The sequence below is a fragment of the Chaetodon trifascialis genome, chromosome 11 (genome assembly GCF_039877785.1).
Source record: "Chaetodon trifascialis isolate fChaTrf1 chromosome 11, fChaTrf1.hap1, whole genome shotgun sequence".
NCBI classification, from domain to species: Eukaryota; Metazoa; Chordata; class Actinopteri; order Chaetodontiformes; family Chaetodontidae; genus Chaetodon; species Chaetodon trifascialis.
Genome location: NC_092066.1, coordinates 6,256,129 through 6,277,033, shown reverse-complemented (window position 1 = coordinate 6,277,033; position 20,905 = coordinate 6,256,129). Strand labels below are relative to the sequence as shown.

At 40.9% G+C, this 20,905-nt stretch overlaps 1 protein-coding gene across 2 annotated transcripts in view; it reads right to left on the bottom strand.

The window, feature by feature from the left end:
- ankrd12 (ankyrin repeat domain 12) overlaps window positions 1-20,898 on the bottom strand; it is a 34,522-nt gene extending 13,624 nt beyond the window's left edge. Inside the window, exons 1-2 of one of the 2 annotated variants that reach the window (XM_070974729.1) lie at window positions 20,694-20,898; window positions 2,060-2,173 (exon numbers count right to left, since the gene is read on the bottom strand). In XM_070974729.1, coding sequence (XP_070830830.1) covers window positions 2,060-2,119 — 60 coding nt within the window. In that variant the 5' untranslated portion in view covers window positions 2,120-2,173; window positions 20,694-20,898. The remainder of the gene's footprint in view (window positions 1-2,059; window positions 2,174-20,693) is intronic. The other variant, XM_070974730.1, reaches the window with a different exon arrangement.
- Window positions 20,899-20,905: the final 7 nt, after the last annotated feature.

The window sequence follows — 20,905 nt, the reverse complement described above, 5'->3', positions numbered from 1 at the left end:
TGTGGCAGCGTGAGAATTTTCACACTTGTGCAAGTCAAACTAAAATAGCTTTAAATACTAATAATTATTAGATTAATGGCTTCACTTAAGTCAGAGAGGCGTTGCCGGTCTAACTGTTAAGTAACTGAGACAAGACTCTATTGGTATACTTTAATGAAATAGAGGATTCACAATAAACTATAAGTGCTGAACACAAGTACTGGAGGCTCAATGCTAAACAAGTCCTGCCACACTTGGGTTGGTTACATTTTCTTTGGTGTCTAAAGTCTGGGCTATAACAAAGCTAAAAACAACAACAACTCCCACATCACAAGAAAGAAAATGTTAAATCTGATCCATCCCACTTGCAGCTGCTATTTATTTTTATGGATGTAACTTTGCTTTTCACTGCATCAATTAAAATTTTTTTTTGCATGTGCATGGAGAGGATTCTTCAGAAAACAAAAAACTTATGGCAGGGGTGGCGATGAGGAAAAGTGCATCATATGCACCCAGTGATGGCACCCACTGCATCAGGTTACCTCCTGTTACTGGGTTCTTGCACTCATGATGTGCAGACAAAGCTTTTTTAGTACCAGCATTATAGTGAGCTGCACTTTGCTGCAGTAAAATACATTTCTGGCAGGAGGAAAAATGTCTGCAGTGTGGTGCCTCTTTGATCTCAGTGAAGCAATGTGCCAGCTGTGCAAAGCTGAAGTGTCTGGCAGCGTTTAAAGTAGAAGAGCATTAGGATGAGACACACTTCTGCCTTAAATATAAAAGCAGACAATAACTGCCTCTCTCATTTATGGATAAAATGATAAATAAGTGGTGTCGGTATACCAATTCGGAGGATTGGGTTTTAAAAAGCTCACACCCTCATACATGCTACATATTCCATCAAGTACCTTGTACTTAAACACGTTGTTTTATGATCGACACGCACAGGGAGGCATGAATAAACATTCGTGAGTGCTCCTCACAATGTGTCGTGGCATTAGTGAACCTCCCATCAACTCACATGTTAAAGCGTAGTGTTAGCTCACTGGTGAATACCATCTGATAAAGTTACAACGTTAGCATCAATGTCAACGTGTACACGTATGGCTGTCGGAGGGGGTGCATTTGTCTACTGAAAATTTCCGAAAGAATACATTTCAACATTTTAATTGTACTTAATTCGCCACCTTTTTTCAGTGTTTACTCAACAACTAATTTAATCTGCTCCCCCCGCCCTTACTGCACACACAGCAGCTTGCCCCACCCACCTCTATCTCTCTACCTGTGTGTCTGCGTGTCACTGAAGAGTGAAGTTAAGGGGTTTGATGTGTTTCCGGTGTGTTCCAGTGAGTGGGTAACATGTGCGCTTACAACAATGCAGAGAAATTTTTACAAATGTCTGTGAGGAAAATCTTATCATCATGTTGAAACAAGAGCTGACCAGGTGCAAAAATATGCCAAGACATAAAACAGACAAACAGATATTTCAGCTCTGCCTAAACAGACGAATCTCGATAAAAAGTCAATCCACCTGGCATTTGTACATCTCCTTGTCCTCCACGTTAACACGGACTAACCCAAACGTCCAATATTACGACTGCTGTCTCAGGTAAATAATGCAAGATTTACATATTGATATTGCTGACTGACTTAAGTACTCAAACATGACTCGGGACCCTGGACAGCTACTGAATGGACCTGAAGCGAGTTCGTTTTCTCAACTGCTGTTTCCAAAATTATACGTCAACATGGAGAAGATATCCCTTAAGCACTCCAAAAAACGTGAAATTTGAACACCTACAGCTCCATGAGAACTGGGCGAACTCCGTTTGCTGATGAAGATTATGTCCTATGAGCTTCATCTGCTAAATAGACCATGAGGTCAGCTGGTTTCGAGATCTTAATTAGACTTAAAAAGACTTAATTTTGAGCCTCAGCTTTGGATCTGATTTTGTGCTATATATCTCTATAGAGTAGATCAGAATTGCAAATTGCAAAGTGAATAAACACAGATATACAGTTGGTACGCTTCTTTCTCAAGTGTTATCTTCAGGCCTATTTTGTGTCTGTGCTCACATACCTTCTTCCCCGCCTGCTTATCCACCATGGCTCCATCTCTGTCGCTCCCAGGTTTGGCCATGGTGTGGCACCTGACTAGCTTTGACAGCTACAGCACAGTAAGTTCATCATGCACCTGGAGACAAAAGACAGCAGCAATGAGAAGGATTTCAGCATTGCCACATGGCAGTCTGAGTGGATGATTGGCCAAGTGTTGTTGCACCAGACATGGCCAAGAAAAGGCAGGTACAATTAAATGACAATTCTTGACAGAGACTGTTTATAGGCTATGCTTTCAGTCTGCATCACAGAGGAAACAAGAGCTAAGTACAGAAAGGTCACTTAACCCCAGAAAGGAGCGGAGGGCAGCATATGAAACGGGACTGCTACAAAGTGACACTCAGCTGTGTTTCAGGATGTAGGTTGAGTGGATCAGTAATCTGGGATTTTTATTGAAATTTCCATTCCACTACTTGAGACTGACATTAAAAATCAGGCAGGAAACAACTACACAAGGCAGCATGAATCACAGCTACAGGGACTCTTTAAAGTTCTGCAAGGAAAACGTTCCCCCTGCTTGTTGTCACTATGGCCTACTCATCAGTATAACCAAGCTTTTCTCTGATGTGGTTTGTGTCAGTGTAGTAACACACGCAGCAGAGTCAATGGGGGCACTGTGGACGCCTACCGGAACCGAAAAAAGCATAACACTCAGCTGAACATGCGCAACGAAGCTGACATGGCATGTGTCAGTTATCCCGTCACATGAAGATCACCATTTTCAGTCACAAGACCCTTTTCTCGGACAACTTCAGTGAACTCTCCCTTCTTCTTTTATTAGATGCTTTCTCACAAGCAGCACTGCGTCTGATTCCACAGAAATAGCATCTCTCAGCCCTATGAAAGTACCGCAAACAGTATCATCTATATTAGGAAATCTGAGAGCCACTGATAAGTTGTGAAGGTCTCCAAAATGAATGGGACAGCCCCATTACTCAATATGCATCCAATTACAACTCAACTACGATCAATAAAGATTTCATTTACCAAGAAAAGTTTTTTTGTATTGCACTTTCTCACGCAGTAATCAGGACTGGGGGTGACCTACCTTACGAAAAAGTACAGTACACATTTTCACAAAAAGTCTGGGGATTTCTTCCAATCAGAAGCTTGTTTCCTCTATCGGAGGAGTGCCGTTACATTCAAATACAAGTAATCAATTAATCCTTTGCTTGTCTTTTTTTGCTGGTTCCAGCATCATTGTCAAATGAGGATATTTGCTGTTTTCTTAGAGAATAAGTCCAAAGAGGGGCATCTTCATTATGTTTTGTTTTGTTGGACCCCATGTCCACAGTGCAAAGAAAGCAGTAAATTCCCACATTGAAGATGCTGGAACCATCAAAAGGTGAGCATCTTTGCCATAGGTTTTAAAAACACATCAATTTCACAACCCATTTCACCTTGCCAGGTTTCCAGAAACATCCAGTGAACTTGTACATGGACTACTTAGGTACGTAGGCATTTGGGTCTTTGTGCCCATGGGAGGGGCTGCAGAGCAGTTATCCTATGAGGCTAAGCTACACGCCACACTATCCTATATGCAGTACATGTAAGGCTAGCAATTATAACTACGGCCGACAGACTCAAAGGACAAAGGTAATGTTGCAAGCAGCCCCTGGACTAAAAATGTGGAGCTTAATGACTTGAGAACCAAACATGTCAGTCCTACGAACAGCACACGCAACAGTGACACAATAAACTACCATGTGCGTATAATCAATCCATGCCTATGCATGATACAAAAAACACAAACGCAACCACTGAAGCTAAATGGATCAGAACAGACTGCAGACCTTCAATTATCATCAAGATCAGCACGTTCTGGCATTACATACACATCACCTTCACATGGGGCAATTACACGGTGCATCCAGGATTTATGTGAAAGCCACAAGTCTTACAAGTTTAAGCAGCTAAAGCACTTCAAGACAGAGGCATCAACAGCAAGAAAGGAGGAGGAAACGGCCGCTGTTGCAATCTATTTTGCGGTTGACACTTTTAAATGCCCGCGCCGTTAGATATTAGTTTATCTTTCAGAATATGTGATTCTCTGTGATTTTCGTATAGTTTTTTCCACGGGGTGAAGTATGATTTTAGAACTGAAAAGATGTTCATGAATTGACCAGTCGACTTATCTGAATGAAAAAGCTTTGGGTTTTGGACTGTTAGTCAGATAGAATAAGTGATTTGAAGACGTCGCCTCGGTTTCTGGGAAGCTGTGATCACCCTCTCACAATCATGTAATAATTTATTGAACAAACAATCAATGTGCAAGTAATCATTATTAGTTTCTGGGATTGAATATATAAACAGTACAACGTTATTAAAATGGTTTAATCTTTATTAGACAGCAGGGCATGTTCTCAAAGTTACACATGCCATTTGACTTTCCAAACAGCTTTCAGTCAGATTTGTTTTCAGCACTAAATTATCCTGAATCAAAACTCCAGACTTCTCAAAGGATTCCAACATTCTGTGTCTTCAGGTACTTTTGCAACCTTTGCTGATCCTGAGTAATAGCACAGTGTTGACAGGTATCGTTTTCCCAACACGCAGCCCTGCTGCTCAGCCGAGGCCACAGAGAGGTCCATCATTAGTCAGCAGAAGGCAAATATGCAGCAGCACTGTCATTCAGGCAGCATGAAAGGGGGAATTGAGCAGCCCACAGTGAACATGTTGGTGTAAAGAGGCTAGTGTATTGGGGGTATTAAAGCGGTATGGACAGCCTGGGACCAGACCAGAAAACAAACGCTGACAGGACTCCAATCTGGTCCAGAGACGAGGCGAGGAGGGTGTGACTATAATTACAGAGGTATTTGGGCTCTCGCCAGTTTGGCATTCGCATTCACTGCGTTTCATGAGCAGCTCAGGGCTGCATAAGCCCCCGCAAGCTCTGCCATTAACCTTGGGCTGTTTCAAGCCTAGATCAAACCCTGCCTTGATGACTACTACAGTTCACAGAGACTAAAGCTGAGATTAGTTTGACATTGGATCCCGTGCAGTGAAAACAGTGATAACAACAATCACCTTACTCACTTAATTCCAATGAAACGGAGTATCAAACTGCAAAATCATGACTAGAAAAGGGTGAGAGTGCTATCGAGAAAGATGTGACACCAGGGACACTTGGGATGGCTGGTTCCCACAGCCTCAACGTCGGCAATGCCGTAAATAATTCAGCATCCAAGGCGAAGACACTGAAGAGAAAACAAAATATATTTGGGCTGCAACTAACAATTGAACCATTACTGATTCACCTGTATTGTATTGTATAAACTAATAGAAAAAACATTTGATCAATAAAATGTTTTACTCTAGCACCAGTCGAACATTCAGTTTACGATGGGATGGGAAACAGGGAAAGCAGCAAATAATTAATTTGGAGATGTCCTTTGCTATAATACTGACAATTAACAATTCACCCATGATCAAACAATTGCAACTACTTGATCAATAGTGCACCTGAAACAATCAATTACAGTCAATAGGTTGTTTGCAGATGATGTCACGTCACTCTTTTGTTGTGACGTGAACTGCAAATGGAGGGCCAGATGTGACTGGTCATAGGAAGCACTATAACACACTGAAAATGCCTGTTTTGCGTCATTTACGATTGCTCGGATCAATCAAACCAAGAAACCAGAAGGAGCTTTTATTGAGTACCAAATGTTGCCGTTCATAAGGGTGAAAAATGCAAGAAGTTGACCTAAAAGCACCAGAAAAAATGTCTTGTAAACGATCTGTGGTCGGGAGGAGCCAAATCGGATAATAAAGTAATAGCTACTAGCAACACGACCAACACTTGTTAAATCAGCGTTAACGGTTTCACATAAGACAATTGAACGTCAATAACGTACCCTGTCTTGTTACGAGACAATCCACGTCTTTAGTGGCGTTTCACTGGACCTTTGCGAGTGGTTAACCCAGCAAACACTCGTAACATAAACGTCAACATTTAGCACTGCAACGCTTAAGGTTTGCTGCTAGGTTAATCCACAGGACAATAAAAGCTACGCACCCTTGAAAAAAACCAAACGACAGCGATCCCGGAGCGCTTTGGTAATGAGGACGTGGACCCAACCACTAACAAGAAAGTTGTACTAGTTTTAGGGCTGGAGGTCAATGTATTTTTAACATTCTGTGAATTATAAACATAGCAAAGTTTCTAAACTACCCTCTCTAGGCCTGGACATGACAAACCACTAGTAATGAAAAACTGTGGCTCAGAGGTTTTCAGTTTCTAAATATCCACCTGCACTGACTGAACCCTTGGTGAAATCCCAAGTTAAGTGTGCTGGCTGCACCACTGGTCCTTCTGAGGAACAGATGTCTCTGTATTTATTTATAACCTGATGTTCCTGCACTTAGACTCCACTGGTTCCTAACTAACAACAATAACAACCATTTCCCTGTAGTGCTGGAGCATGTTGGCCCTGACAGCAGAGGCGGCTGCTTCAGTGCATGTCATTGCGTGAGTGTAGTGGTTGGGAGGGAGCTGGTGTGGAGATGTATGGTGGGGTGGAGGTGGGGGGTGTGGGGGGCTGTTGAAAAGTGTGGTGTAGCTGGAATAGATGAAGAGCACACACAGTACGGTAACCTGATCCACAGACTGCAGGATGGGACGGGGAGGGAAGAGGGCTAAGAATAGCACTGAGCCTGACACACAGAGCGCAGAGTACGCCGCCGTCGACACCACCACCACCACCACCACGACCAGCAGCAGCAGCAGCAGCAGCAGCAGCAGCAGCAGCAGCAGCAGCAGCAGCAGCAGCAGCAGCAGCAGCAGCAGCATTACTCCTCTACAGCTTCCAGAGTACTGCCTGCTGCGTGCTCTCACACACACCATGTGGAAAATGCATGTGATTTTCCCCTGGTCTCCCATGTGGCTGCACACACAAAGGAACCTACTGGAAAACAAGCTCTGCGTGTCACTGCGTTTAAAATGTTACACAGCGGAAGAAATAAAACCAAGTGGATTATTAGCAAGAATATGTGAAATCTATATTAAAAGCTAGATTAATTTTTTCATACAACAGGAGGCAGGGAAATCTTGTAATGCACTCAAGGAGACGCACTACGCTTGCTGCGACAGTAAACAGCCAGTCACGTGATGTGGCCCTGTATGCCGTCAGGCTAAATGATGGGGGAGGTCTCTCTCAGCTGCGCATCCACTCCCAGCCTTCATCTCCTCCTCCTCCGACTCCCTAATGAGTTGCAGGACAAAGCCAGGCGCAAAGGCCCGATTATGGAGACTATAAGAGAGGCGCAGTAAAGGCAACAATATCCAGCAAAGAGCCAGCCATCCTCAACATGATCACACACAAAGACAAGCAGCATTCACTGTTTTTATTATTGAACAATTTATGTGCCTGTAATATATAAATACCTCACACTTTGTATACCAAATCTCACAAATCTGTCATGTACCCTAGAAATGTCCGGTCCAATTATCTTCCTGTGGACAAAAAAAAAAAGAAAATCCCACTCCCCAGCATGTCAGTAATCCTAATTATTTCTAAAATGATGGAAAATTGACCATTGTATTGAAGATGAATTATTCATTGAACGTATTAATCTCATGTTTTTAACAATGAATTATTCATTCAATTTATTTATAATGTAATAATGTCAATTATCTTCTGGATTCTGGAGTTTATTCTTAATGTTTTTAAAAATAGAGCACTGGATTTGTGGCTATTAGTCAGACAAAGTAAGCAATTTAAAGCATCAAAATGAAATATCTGCTAACTTTTGCTGTTCATATTTAATGGAGCAAGAGATTCACTGAATAAAAGAATACTGGATTAATTGGAAATGAAAATAATAGTATGACTAACAAATACCCTGTATTAATAAGTTCTTGTTGTAGCATTCATCAAAGACACAAGTAAGGAGTAAAAGTCCACAAAATCACAGACATGCTAATTATTTCTAAATATACAATGATAATTATCTATTTGTGACATCCATGCACTCAAATTCAAAAGCAAAAAATTTCCCACAAAACCTAAGTGCGGTTCGTCCCTGTCGCTTGGGTCGTCTGAACTGAAGGCATATTTCAACACAGCCAAACAAACTGCAAGCGACACTGGATGCCTCAAGGCGTCTGTTCACCTCTCACTACCCTAACCCCAGACAGACAAAACACGCCTCCTCCGACCAGAGCGTCTGGCCTTCATTCCAGTCGCTGTTCGGTTGCACAAATGAGCCAGTCATGTTCCTGGGAAGAGGTGGAGAGCTCTGGTTCAGTGTCTCCCACATGGCAAAAGCATGGGCTGCCAGTGCAAGCAGTGGTGAGCAAGCATAAGTCAACCAAGTGGACAAAATGGTTAATTTTCTGCCCAATCTACAGTACATGAAGCACATTCTACAATTTAAGGACAAATTGTGTTGGTTTGGCAAAAATACTTTCAGGACAACAAAATTTTCTGGCTTGATTCATAATAATCCAAGCATTAAGCTGTTGTAAGACCCAGACATAATGTACTTTATGTGTCCTAAATGTGTATTCTTATGTAAGAATGAGTGCTGAACTGTTTCACAGCCTTATCCATCACTTAAAAGCTTCCATAAAAACAGGAATAGCCTTAAATTTACAAGGCAGGGGTTCAGGGCATGGCTCGCACACAAATCAAACGCCTCATAAAATGGCTAATGTTTGTACACGAGAGGCGTCAATAGGGTTAACTTTACTGGCAGGAAAAAAGGCTCAGCCCACTTAAACACGCCCATTAAATTGGTCTGAGGGAGACTCAGAGGGCCGTAAGGAGCCTATCGCCACCGCTCTGAATGTAGGTCAATGATCAGATACCCAAGAAACAGACAAGAACAATGAGGCCTTTACTACTGATTACGGGTTAAACAGGAGGGGGGAGGGAGTGGGGGAGGGATTAGAGCAAAGGTTAGGACCTAGGCGTGGGTCTTGTTCTTATTTCCACCACAGCATCAAGCTCACATGACTGAGCCAAACACTGGAGAACTGTTGCTGTTCAACTTTCAAAGAAACCGCTCAACAGGAGAAATCAAGTTTGAAAACCTAATTCAAAATTGCTAAATAAGCATGAAGAACACCTTAGCATCAATGTCAGGTAAACAAAGCTTAATTATTTTTAAAATACTGGTCAGTTTTCAACTCATGCTGACAAGAACAAGCGCAACAATAAAACATTCAATTTAATATTTTTTACACCAAGCAAATGAATAAAATTGCTTAGTCATCTTTGTCCCTGAAGGCACTTGCATGACTATAAAGGAAACACATCGCCAACAGAGTGTCACAACCACAAGGAATCATCAAGGAAGTTAATATGAGCAACTAGCAGGCCTCAGTCTTACAAATAAACCGGGGGGGAAATGCTGTGTCAGTTTTCATTACGACATTCAAGACATGACTCCATCTACACCTGCCACATCCTATTAGGCTTGATGAGATGCCGATCCGATCACGGGCCTGACACATGTTCGCCTGAGCTGTGCCAAAACCACAGCTTCACAGTGCCAGACTAAGCCTCGGCAAGGCCAGCGTGTAAAGGTTGACACAGCATCTACATCTTCAGACTGGGAGGAATAAACAGCGTACTGAGCAAACAAAGTCTTTCATCGTGCAGCGTGCAAGATAAGTAGTAGTTTCGTTTCAGTGTATTCACTATTGGACTGTTAAGGTGCTGCAGATAAACCAGTCATACAGTTAATAAAACACGTTCAGCAGGTTCACACGGACGACTTTATCGTGCACATTAATCTCAATAATAAAACATACAACGTAAACACACAGATTATTTGCTTTATTAACTGATAGTCGGAAAAATGCCTATCACCATTTGGTTCATCGCAATACTACATCTAGGTGCTAGGATCTGAGTTGTATTTGTACAGTCAACACAACCAGCATATTCATTATCAATATTTCTATACTTATATGGTTTCTCAAGTTAAAGGACATAATCTCAGACAGCGTGAAAGAGATGAGCTTCCGTGCCAAAGATGCAAGTTTAAAACTGAATTGCTGTTTATCTGCTGTATCAGGGGGTCAAGGCTTTACCTTCCTTTCACCATTCCACGTTGCCTGCATTTCAAACATGAGACCTTGGGCATAATTTATTCCAACTGCTGCTGAACTGCTATAAACAGCTGGTGTGACAACCTCACGTTTTGACACTCAAGTGCACTCAGTGTGTGGAGACACAATAAACACCATTTCAGATACAAAAGAAGCCTCGTTCATTGTGATTTCAGATTATGCGTTCTTTTGTGTGCTGCTGAAGTGGCCAATAAAGGCAAAAAATAAATCTATCCCTCCCTCATCTAAATATATCACCAAAAACTTTCAAACTCTTACTAGTTACCAAATACATACATGACGTAGTAGCTACTGGCAGCACTAGAGGGCTTTTACTGTGAAGCAGCTGCAGCCATGAGACATATATCAAATTGTTAAGTAAACAAAGCCACTAAAGGCCAGCTCAGTTCTAACTAAAGGTTGCTCTTAATCTAGATCTGGATATTTTTCCATGCTTTTTTGTCAGGAGGGAGAACAGGGCATGTATGCTCTTATCTGGACATGAGAAACAATTACTCGATGTTACGCAGCAACTACAGGGGCTGATGCACAAAGACACACTCAATGATGATAAATGACGTTTAACCACAGTGCTAATACGAGTATACAAACATAACCTGAGGTGTTGTCATCTTTTTCAGCCACCAACATAAACTTGAAATCTGCCATCATTATCCAAGATGTGGATTCATTTTAACGCTGCTCTCTCTGAATTTGTTTCAGAGACTGTTTGAATTCGTTTGAGTTCGGATTTCATTATACTCAAATTAGCTACCATGTTGTGCAAATTTGAACAAACCAACTGTTTTCAATTCCTATTGCAGTTTAAATGTCTAAAACACTTGAAACAAGCCTTTGCATGAATTGTGCTAAACAGTATACTAAATACTGTTCTAAGTTAGGCTAAAATAGCTGATAAGACATTCAGAAAGCAACCAATTGAAAACCTATTCTTAAAACAACTTTAATTTTGATCAGTGTTGTTAGAGTACAATACATATTGCTTTCTTGATGTACACCTTGATACATGCAGCTGATCTGAAAACTATTCGTAGACCATGGCCATGCTGTTTTAACTTCAGTTTAAATATATGCTAACTGAAACAAGCAGACCTGCATAGTGTTGATGCAGCACCAATAGTAAACCATACCAGTGTCAAAGATTAACCAACTTTGACCACATTTCCAAAATATAGTTCAAGGTCAGAGAAATACTATGCTTAGTCCCACACAGCAGGAAGAGATGCAACAAATCCAATCAAACCATAAGAAATGTACAGAAATTGTCCTGTGAATGAAAAACTCATTAACCTTTTTTGCAGCAGGAGGGTCCTCGACCTTCAGCAAGCATGGTCACTGTGAGCCAGAGTAAACAGGATATGACTGCTTTCTTAGGCATCAGTTCAGTGAACGCAGCCAAGCAATGAAGAAAGCAAGCCACACACCTATCGTCAAATTGTCTTTCCCCCTAAACTGTCAGTGCACTCTTATGTCTCTCACTACTCATTCATAAAAGGAAACTGTAAGAGCTCATTAATAATTAAAAACCAAGAACACTGGAATATTACAACCCAGCCTTTCCTTCTTCCTTTCTGCGCTGTCATGCTGTATTCTTCTGCAGGAAGGTCACAGGCTCTCAAATTGTCAGTCTTTCAAAGCACATGGTGGATTATCACGGCACCATCAGCCGTTACACACCGAGATATGCACTCAACGTACCAAACAAAAACAACACTCTGCACACATTCAGCTGCTGGCAAAGGCTAGCACATGTTGTGTAATCAAGAGGCTCCACCCTCTTCACACAAAGATACACACACACAAACGCACATTTGCAGGGCCTCTCGAAGACGCAGACGCTCAATTGATTGAGCCAACTGCACTCAGGCTAGAGGCACGATAGCATAAACAGCACTAGCGTTTTAGGTCTTGTTTGTACTGCAACACAAATGAGGAGCGTAACTTGAAGAGAAAGTGATGCAGAGCAGAATAAGGCTGTGCGACATGACGACATACATAATTTGACAATGTGGTTTCATATCATGTTCCATCACAAGGGTACTCAAACTTATCACTCAAAGGTCAGCAGCTGATTAATTCAAGGTCAGAGTTCCGGAACGATTGGCGATAACATTAAATTTGATCAATTAATTAACATCACATCTCATGATTGGGTCGGCACGAAATCGAGGAAGACAAGCCTCAGACAGTTACTCCACATTCATTTCTGACTCTGATTTCAGACATATTCTTATGCCTACATTTACATTTGTTGCAGAACTAGAGAAAAGGAGACACATTCAGTATCTGCAATTTAGGAACTAATAGCAAATTCTCCAGTGTAATGTTAACGTGCGAACTCAGCAGCAACAGCACACGACACCGTCTCCAGCAGTTAACGTTGCCATGAGAACAATGTCAAAGATAGGGAAATAAGCCACATTAAAACCACGTTCATGTCGGTACAGGGCCACTGTGAATGATCTCCAGCTATACTGTATATTCAACATTATTAACAATTTATTGATCAATAGAAAATTTCAAAGTAGAAAACATTACATTTCATAACATACTGTAGCCGATTCATAGTACAAAGTACAGGCAGGGGTTCTCAACTACATTTGTGCGGGGTCAGGACTTTGGAATAAAGAAAATGTTGGACTAATTAGGCTATCATTGTTACATTTTTTGAGCTTATATCAGTGTGAAAAATTCATAATGATACCTAGATACACAACTAGAAAAAGCTCTCCATATAGGAGGCAGTCAGTGCCCAATACAAAACCCCCAAAACTACCAATGAATGAGTCCTTATCTCAACAAAAAATTCCTTCTTGGGAAGCCTGAAAGCAAACAAAAATACTCAACTGGAGACTCAATACAACAGTTGGCCAACAAAAATAAATCCAAGTGTGTCACTTCTTGCATGTAACAGACAAGCTTAGTTATTCTCCTTCAACTCTGGTATTACCATCAGTATCCACAGAGCGCTCTGCTGTCAGCTCCAGGGAATGGCGAGCCTGGGAGCTGAGCGGTTTGATGGTGGGTCCATGTGTAGAGAGGATGAGAATAATCTGATTCTGAATAACAGGTGTACGGATTACCTATGGACTTTTCAGTTCGTTGCCAGAGGTTGGTGAGCCAACTGACAAGAACTCTCAGGACAGACTTGGCCCCCCTCCACCAGTGATACCAGTTGATGATGACTGAGTTATGGGCTGCATCTGGACTGACTTGCCATTCAGTCCCAATGTGAACTGAGGTCAGGACTTTGAGAAGTCCTGCACTATCACTTATTTCACTGTGTTGCAAATAACACTCTTTTCAGCGATACTGTGGTGAGCAATGCGGAATGAGAGACAGGAAGCAGCTCTCAGCAATGTCAAACTTTAATGACATTCACCACAGTACAAGTACCCAAAAACATAGCAGTAAAATACTGCTGGGGCCAAGACATTTGACAGCAACCTCACTATTAGTTAAAACTAGGGTTGGGTGATATGACAGTATATGCCATGCAATGGCAGAAATGTGTCCACCAGTGGAGATTTGGCAGTGACTGTTTACCACGTTATCGCCTGACGTGAGCGTTGCAGTTCATGGTGATAATACACCTCTATTGCATCTGTTCTCATTTGAAACCTTAAAACATCCATTTTCCATTTTGTCTTACTGTTTCGAGTCTTTTGGTTTTAACTCAAGTGTTATTTCACGTGAGGCAAATTTTTTTGTACAGAAATCCCAAATAAAAGGAGGAAATAATCAAATGTGATGAAGAATGGCAGAGTATGGTTATCTTAAACCATTTCTTAATTGAATTTACAAATATTACTGTTCAATAACATAAAATTACATACACCATGATAGAAGATTTTGGCCATATCGCCCACCCCTGGTTAAAACTACACATCACCAGCATAAACTATCATGTTCTGAACAGATACGGTTCAAACACTAACAAAAATAATCGTTTGTATTATCAAACATAAATCTGCAACCTTAAACTACTCAGTCCAGCACAAGGGATGATGGGAAACTTGGGCCGTCGCTATAACACTTTGCATTCTTCCCCAAGGCACGCAGGATACGCGCATGAAGGCAACACAAGCAAACATGGAGGAGAGTGAATGTGACACAGAACAGGGAGAGGAGAAGAGGAGAAGGACGACCAGCAAAGAAAACACGAGGTCGTGTACCTCAAAGAGGGGCTGCTTCTGTCACATGGAGTTCGGTTTGTCAGCAGGATTACAGAAAATCGACTGGCCAGATTTTTATGGGCCGTGGTGAAAAGGTGATGCATGGATCAAGGAAGAACCCAATATATGCTGGAACGGATCTGAATCATGAGCCAGATACACAAATTATGTTTCACTTTGGTTAACATTGGGAGAAACAGGCCTTTCCATGTAGTCATTTTAAAGTAATTATTTAATTACAGAAAATGTGCTATAGCGTAAGATGTGTCGTTATCCGAATGTATGATATATATTTTGGCTATATGGCACAGGCCAACAGCACAATTTTAGGTTGCCTGAAATAGAGGAATCAGATCCTTTCTGCCTTTAGCTCTCTGTCTTTGGGGTAGTTTAAAATCTACTCCAACCTTTCTTAAATGTTGCAGTGACTACCAATGTTTAAGGTCAAGGAATTCTTAAAGAAACACCTGAATTATGACCGAAACAGGCCACTATAAGTCAGTGACAGTAATTCGGTAACAATGATGGGGCGCTGGTCTTCACTTTGCTGAGGGGGAAGATGAATAAAAAAACTTTAAAAAACTCTCTGACCGTTTTTGGGGGGTTTCCCTGAAGAAACTGCTCTGGTGTGATCACTCAGAACAAAAAAGAGGAACTGCAGTATACTATAACATACGGTAGTATTATGTAAAAGGTCAATACTTTCATAGCTTTATTATGGCCAAATTCATTTCTCTGTGCTCCAAGATGGCATAAGGATTAGACCTACAAGATAAATCCAAACATCTCATAGCCAGCTAGGATTAAGTTGCCATGAGAAAGGTCTTTAGCACAAAGGGTGGCACCTTCATGAGTCATACTGAGCCCAAACATTCAGCGAGCTGAGGTTCACACTGGAGGCAATTTGTTTGTCCACCATTACAGACCTGTGTAATTTCTTACATTTCATAAGAATTTCTATCTTTTCAGGGAGAATAATGATTGTTAAATTGCTTAACACCTTCTTTTCCATTTCAGTGATTTGCATTTATACCCTGCCACAGCTTTCTCATTGTGAAGGTCACTTTCCTACCCTGCCACCTCTCATTTTGCTTCTCCGATTACGCAATATACCATCCAAAAATGTGCGATGCATAAAAAACTTTTAACATGGACAGATTCATCAGCCTGTTACGGTATGCAACAATCTATAAATGTGTCAAAACTGGTTATGTCGGGCACAAAAGCAAATGAATAATAATAATAAATACTAAGATAGGAAAGCATGTTTGGTCTTATTGACAGCGACAAATCCACTGTAAATCCATCCCTATGAAAAAGTAGCACACTAGGGAATACTGTATGTACTTACATAATTGTTCCTGCTTTACAGCACCTTGGTCAATACCCTATTCTCTAACAAAGAGGCTTAAAGTATGTCCAGAAAGCCTTCAGTAGCCATGGTATCGTTCCCAGTCATACGTACAGTGGGACCTTTATGTGCTAGTGCTTGGTTCAGTTTGACTAGAGTGGATATCAGCTTGTAAAGAATATGTTAATGGTCAAAATTTCAAGTCAAACTGTCCATTCCGTTATTGATGAGGTTGTATTTCTTTACATGCATCTGCATCGCTTTTTCACACTCTCTCCTTTCCTGTGCTTGTATGAACATTTGCCTGGACTGCACGTGTAAAACTGATGTGACTGGATACCCTCCCTCATCTGATTTTCACGATCTGGCAGAAATTAGAGGAAAATCTGATTTTTGTGCATCCAGACCTGTCACTCAACACATCCGGGTGAGATCAGAGGATGAATGTTGGCACTGAATGTTGCCAAGGTAGACAGAAAAAATAATTTTTCAAAAAGACCAAATATACTCCCTGGCTGAATGTCAAGGTTTTTCAGACGAACACCACAGCAGGACTGCAACAAACAATTTTACACTAGTGTTTACATTATTATTCCATGTATCTAGTTAGTCTAGATTAATTGATAAATAGTGTTATTTCAAAGCACAAATAAAATGCTCTAATCTTCGAACTGACAGATACTGACTTTGACAGATTTTTTTGTCAATCAGATAATAATAATTAATAAATTATTCATTTCTGCACTGCACCACAGATGACAACAACTAAAAGTGTGTTTGCATTCGTTCGAGATCCTTCAAATCGAATGATCCCAATTGCTCCCCAACAAATGACAAGACTACGTTACACCATGTGACAAACTGTGCAAAGACGCTGTGGGTACCACTAAAAACAAATGGATAAATAAAAGTGAAAGAAAAGGATTTGGAGGAGCAACAAATACAAGATCAAAATGAGTCAAATAAGGAAACCCTGCCACAAATGATGACAAAATGACAAAGATACTACTCATATTTTATCCACAGTAATCAGTCAAGGTCGCCTGATGTTTGGCCAGTGGCTGTTGTTAAATTTACCCTACACATGTGGTGCGCATGAAGAGTTAATGGTGGCATTAGTCAGCTGGCCATAACAGTCAAATGCACATACTGTGAAAGTAATGTTTTGTAATTGCTGCACCACATGGCACTGCTTGTCGTAGTATCACTTTAAAATACAATGTGATGAAGTTACCAAGGCCATTAAAACTGCCAAACCACTGTCAAGCAGTGGGTCTTACCTGTTGGAGTTAACAGGAGAAAAAAATGGTTTCTATAATGACAGGCACTGGCAGTCTCCCAGATTAACTGGACAAGGCTTCAGTGTTTTGGGTACAGTCTCCATCTGGCTCGAGGTGAACTATTTATCACAAATTATCATTTTCAAGAGTCTGCACTACACTGTAGTAAAGCAACATGTTTTACCACAGTACAATAACATAATGCAGTGACATTGGTCCTGTAATAAATACTACTTCTGTCAGAGAGGTATTGGTTCAGCCTTTAAGTTTAACACAGCTGCATCGCGTCATTTGATATGCAACATCGATGCCCTAGAATTCAGACAGCTGAAGTGATAAACATACGGTAACCAGAATGTGCCAATCCCAAAAGCAAAAGTGATACATTTGCTCCTCGTCTGGAACACCAACATGAGATTTGTAGTAAGTGGATTTTAGAACTAAAGTCATACAGCGGTAGAAAGTAGAAATATTTCCCCACAAATTACAAGAGAAAATTTGCTACAAAGGTATACAGTGTATTACAATATTAGCTAGACTAAAGAGTAACATATACCTTTACAGACACAAGTTTAAATAGAAATTAGTTTGATGGAGGTTTATATAGAAGCTTAGACATTTTCTACACACATAGCTATGTGCTATAAACACGTGTTATCATTTCAATGTCAAACACCTCTACACCAGCAGAAGATTGAACTGTCAGACAGCCTAGCACTTAAGAGTAACTGCAGAAAAGATAGGGATACACCTCTACTTCAATGACACCAAAAAAAGGTACCATGGTACAGATGCCAGAGTACCCACAACACACTGTAAGATCCCGTACGGTTTAGTCCAATTATCCAGGTGTGAGTCAAGTACGCAGAGGAAAGACAGTTTCTCCAGCTGCTCCCAGGTCTTTGAAAGGCTTCTTCCTTTGAAGCGAGTAATTGCAACGTAGTGTGTAATGTAACTTTCTTTTTGTTAAAATGGATTTTATGAAACTGGTGTTGAAAAGGTGTCGTTCAGGAACCAGTATCAAAGTCAAGTCACTGGTACCAACAATTTCATAGCGATATACAGCCCTTCCTAACCTTATTCTCAAACTATAACCTTTTGCAATGCGGAACTTCTTCATTCGCAGCCAAATCACCATCTGATACGTCATCAGTTGCCAAGTATACCTGCAAGATCTTAATGCATTTTTATTTTGGACCAGCAGTTGAGTATTGAAATTAGCATTAACTCATTGTGGACACTAAAGGAATACCTACTAAAAACATGCAACGCGGTGAATGTGAGTTAACCTGATTACACTGGCACATTAACGAAAAGCTTGCTTATCACAGCACAAACAATTAACTAAGACCTGACACTAACGGCAGATATCCTTCTTGTATGATACACATTCACAATAACAAGAGAAGAATGAGATATAGTTTGTTTTTTCCTATAAAAAACAGTCTATGGTCTCTGCACTGCCAGTGCTATGACTTGCATCATTTTTGTTAGAGCTGTGCTGACAGTCTCTACCTCTACTGGTGGTGTCATTTATAGGTGGGCTCTTTCTGTGTTTGGCCGTCTGTATCAGTCTGACACACAGCCACAATGATGAGAATAAAAAACATTCAAATTTACTGTATGTTTGATCCTTAAGTACACTTAAGAGCAAATGCGTCAGCAGAATTTTGAGTGTGAGACTTCTTGAACTGAATAACCATTGATCAATATGTTAAAATAATTTTGGTTCAAATTTTTCTCCATCCTCTTCTTTAGGTTTGTATTCAACTTAATGCCTTATTATCGCAATGAAATGTACTGGAACAAATGTATTTGTGGGACAAAAAGGCAATTTATCATTTTTGCCAGTAAAAAACAATATGCTTGCCCGGTGGATTTTTTCATGTCAAAAAGTTTATTTTAGACATTGACTGAACGTATGCTGGTTGTCATTCAACCCCAACTACATTACCACAATTTCATCAATGAGTTTCTTGTCTCTGGTCTCATCTCTCTTAACGTGCGATAATGAGTGAAATGACTAAATGCAGTTTTTAGTTTTAGCTGAAACTACAAACTCTCCATCTTCCATGCTACTTTGACAACGCTACAGCTTTTTGAAATGACTGTATGTCAAACCCTGTAAGAATATGTGGTGACTAATTAGACAAAAAACACAGAATGCCACCAACCAACTGCCACGCAGAGCACTGTATGAATTTAACTGCAAATGCCCAAATATTGGTTGGCTTTCTTGATTGTGAATTTTCACAATTTCTTTTAAAGATATCTGGAAGATATGTTGTATACAAATACTCCCTGTGGCTGATAATGCCTTCCTGGGCAGTCAAATGTTAATTTTACATGAATTCTAATATTAGGTCCAGAAAGACCATGGGTTAAGGGGTTTTATTGTGGGGGGTGGGATGGGGGGCTTTTGTGGCTATAAACCATATTTTGATGACTCACTAAGACTCCTCTGTGAATAAACTGTTTAGACTGTTTTAATAATGTACCATTTCCTTTCAGTAGTTATATTGTACATGGATTGCATCTATGCCAAAATGTAATATAACTCTTTGGCAAAAAATTTATTTCCCCTTCCAGTTTTAATAGTAGACGACCATATGAGCGTGAGATGACTGGCATTTAAAATACTGGCAATTTTGACACGATCTGGTACTGCTTGTGATGTATTGAAGGGTTTTATGAGCTTCATTAAAGTGTATATAAATGCTGTCTTTACAATAAAGCTATTTAACTTTAGTTATTTTAAATTTAAGGCTGACGTTTTGTTGGTTCAGAGCGGTCGTTGTACGGCCAGCCATCTAAAAACAGGCAGCTTTTGTATCAGGCAACACACCCCCAAGATGTCACAGGCACTGGCTGGGAGGCGCAAGCTCTTGGTTATTCAAGCTATGCTAGTTCCTTGTATGAATTAGCAAGCCATAACTATATTTTACACTAAATTGTATAGCTAGTATGCCTTCACCTAAGCTGGGTATTAATAAACGGTGGCGTTTGCGAGATCGTTGCAGACAACACCACCCACCTCACGGTAATGTCGCTCGTACTTGCCTTCAATGCACAGACAGAAATATGTTGTTGAGCGCTAAAATTCTCAACTTGGCTATGGTTAGTAAACACAACGAGCTAATGTACGTAATGTCCTGTAATACGTTCCACGAGTAAATGCACTGAGTAATGTAACTCTGGACAAAGAATAATCAAGTTCATGCTTAAATGACCAATATTCAAGACGAGAGCACAGCACAGCCCGAGACAAAAGCCCACTGCAGCCCCTTCGCTGCCCTCACAACGTTCCCCCTCCCCAGCGCTTAATCTAGCTAGCTAGCAAGCTCGTTTCCAGCCCGATACAGCCTCGCTGGCTGGCTGACTGGGGCTAACCCAGCTCACTCCGTTTCGCCCCGACATTTTCCTATCGCCTGTCTGTACTCTCGCTTCAAAGGCAGTGAGTTATTAAAAGCAGATACGGGTGAAATTTCAGTTAGCGAAGAGAAAGTATTGAATGCGTGTAACGCACGTGGCACACAACTATACCGAACCCACGCAGACACATAACATTCCATTTTCGCACGCAGTTTACTTCACGTTACATTCACATTAGCCTGCTCGCTACAGAACTTAGCCAGATGGCTAACGTTAACTAGGATTTTTAGCCCTTAAGATCCGAGGCAAGGAAACAACAAACCTTGTTTAGCGCTTACCTTTACACTGGGTAACACGTTCCCACCGACTCATTCGAGTTCAGCTATATGTGAATATTGCGCAATGTAACAGTTATTTCCTAAATATTGGACGTTAACCGTAGCCTACGGCTGTGTGACGTTCATCGCTGGTTTTGAAAACATCCCAGCCGTTCGTCGCCCGTCCTCTCGGAGAAAAGCCGAGCAAAACATGCAAGCGTCGCTCTCATTGG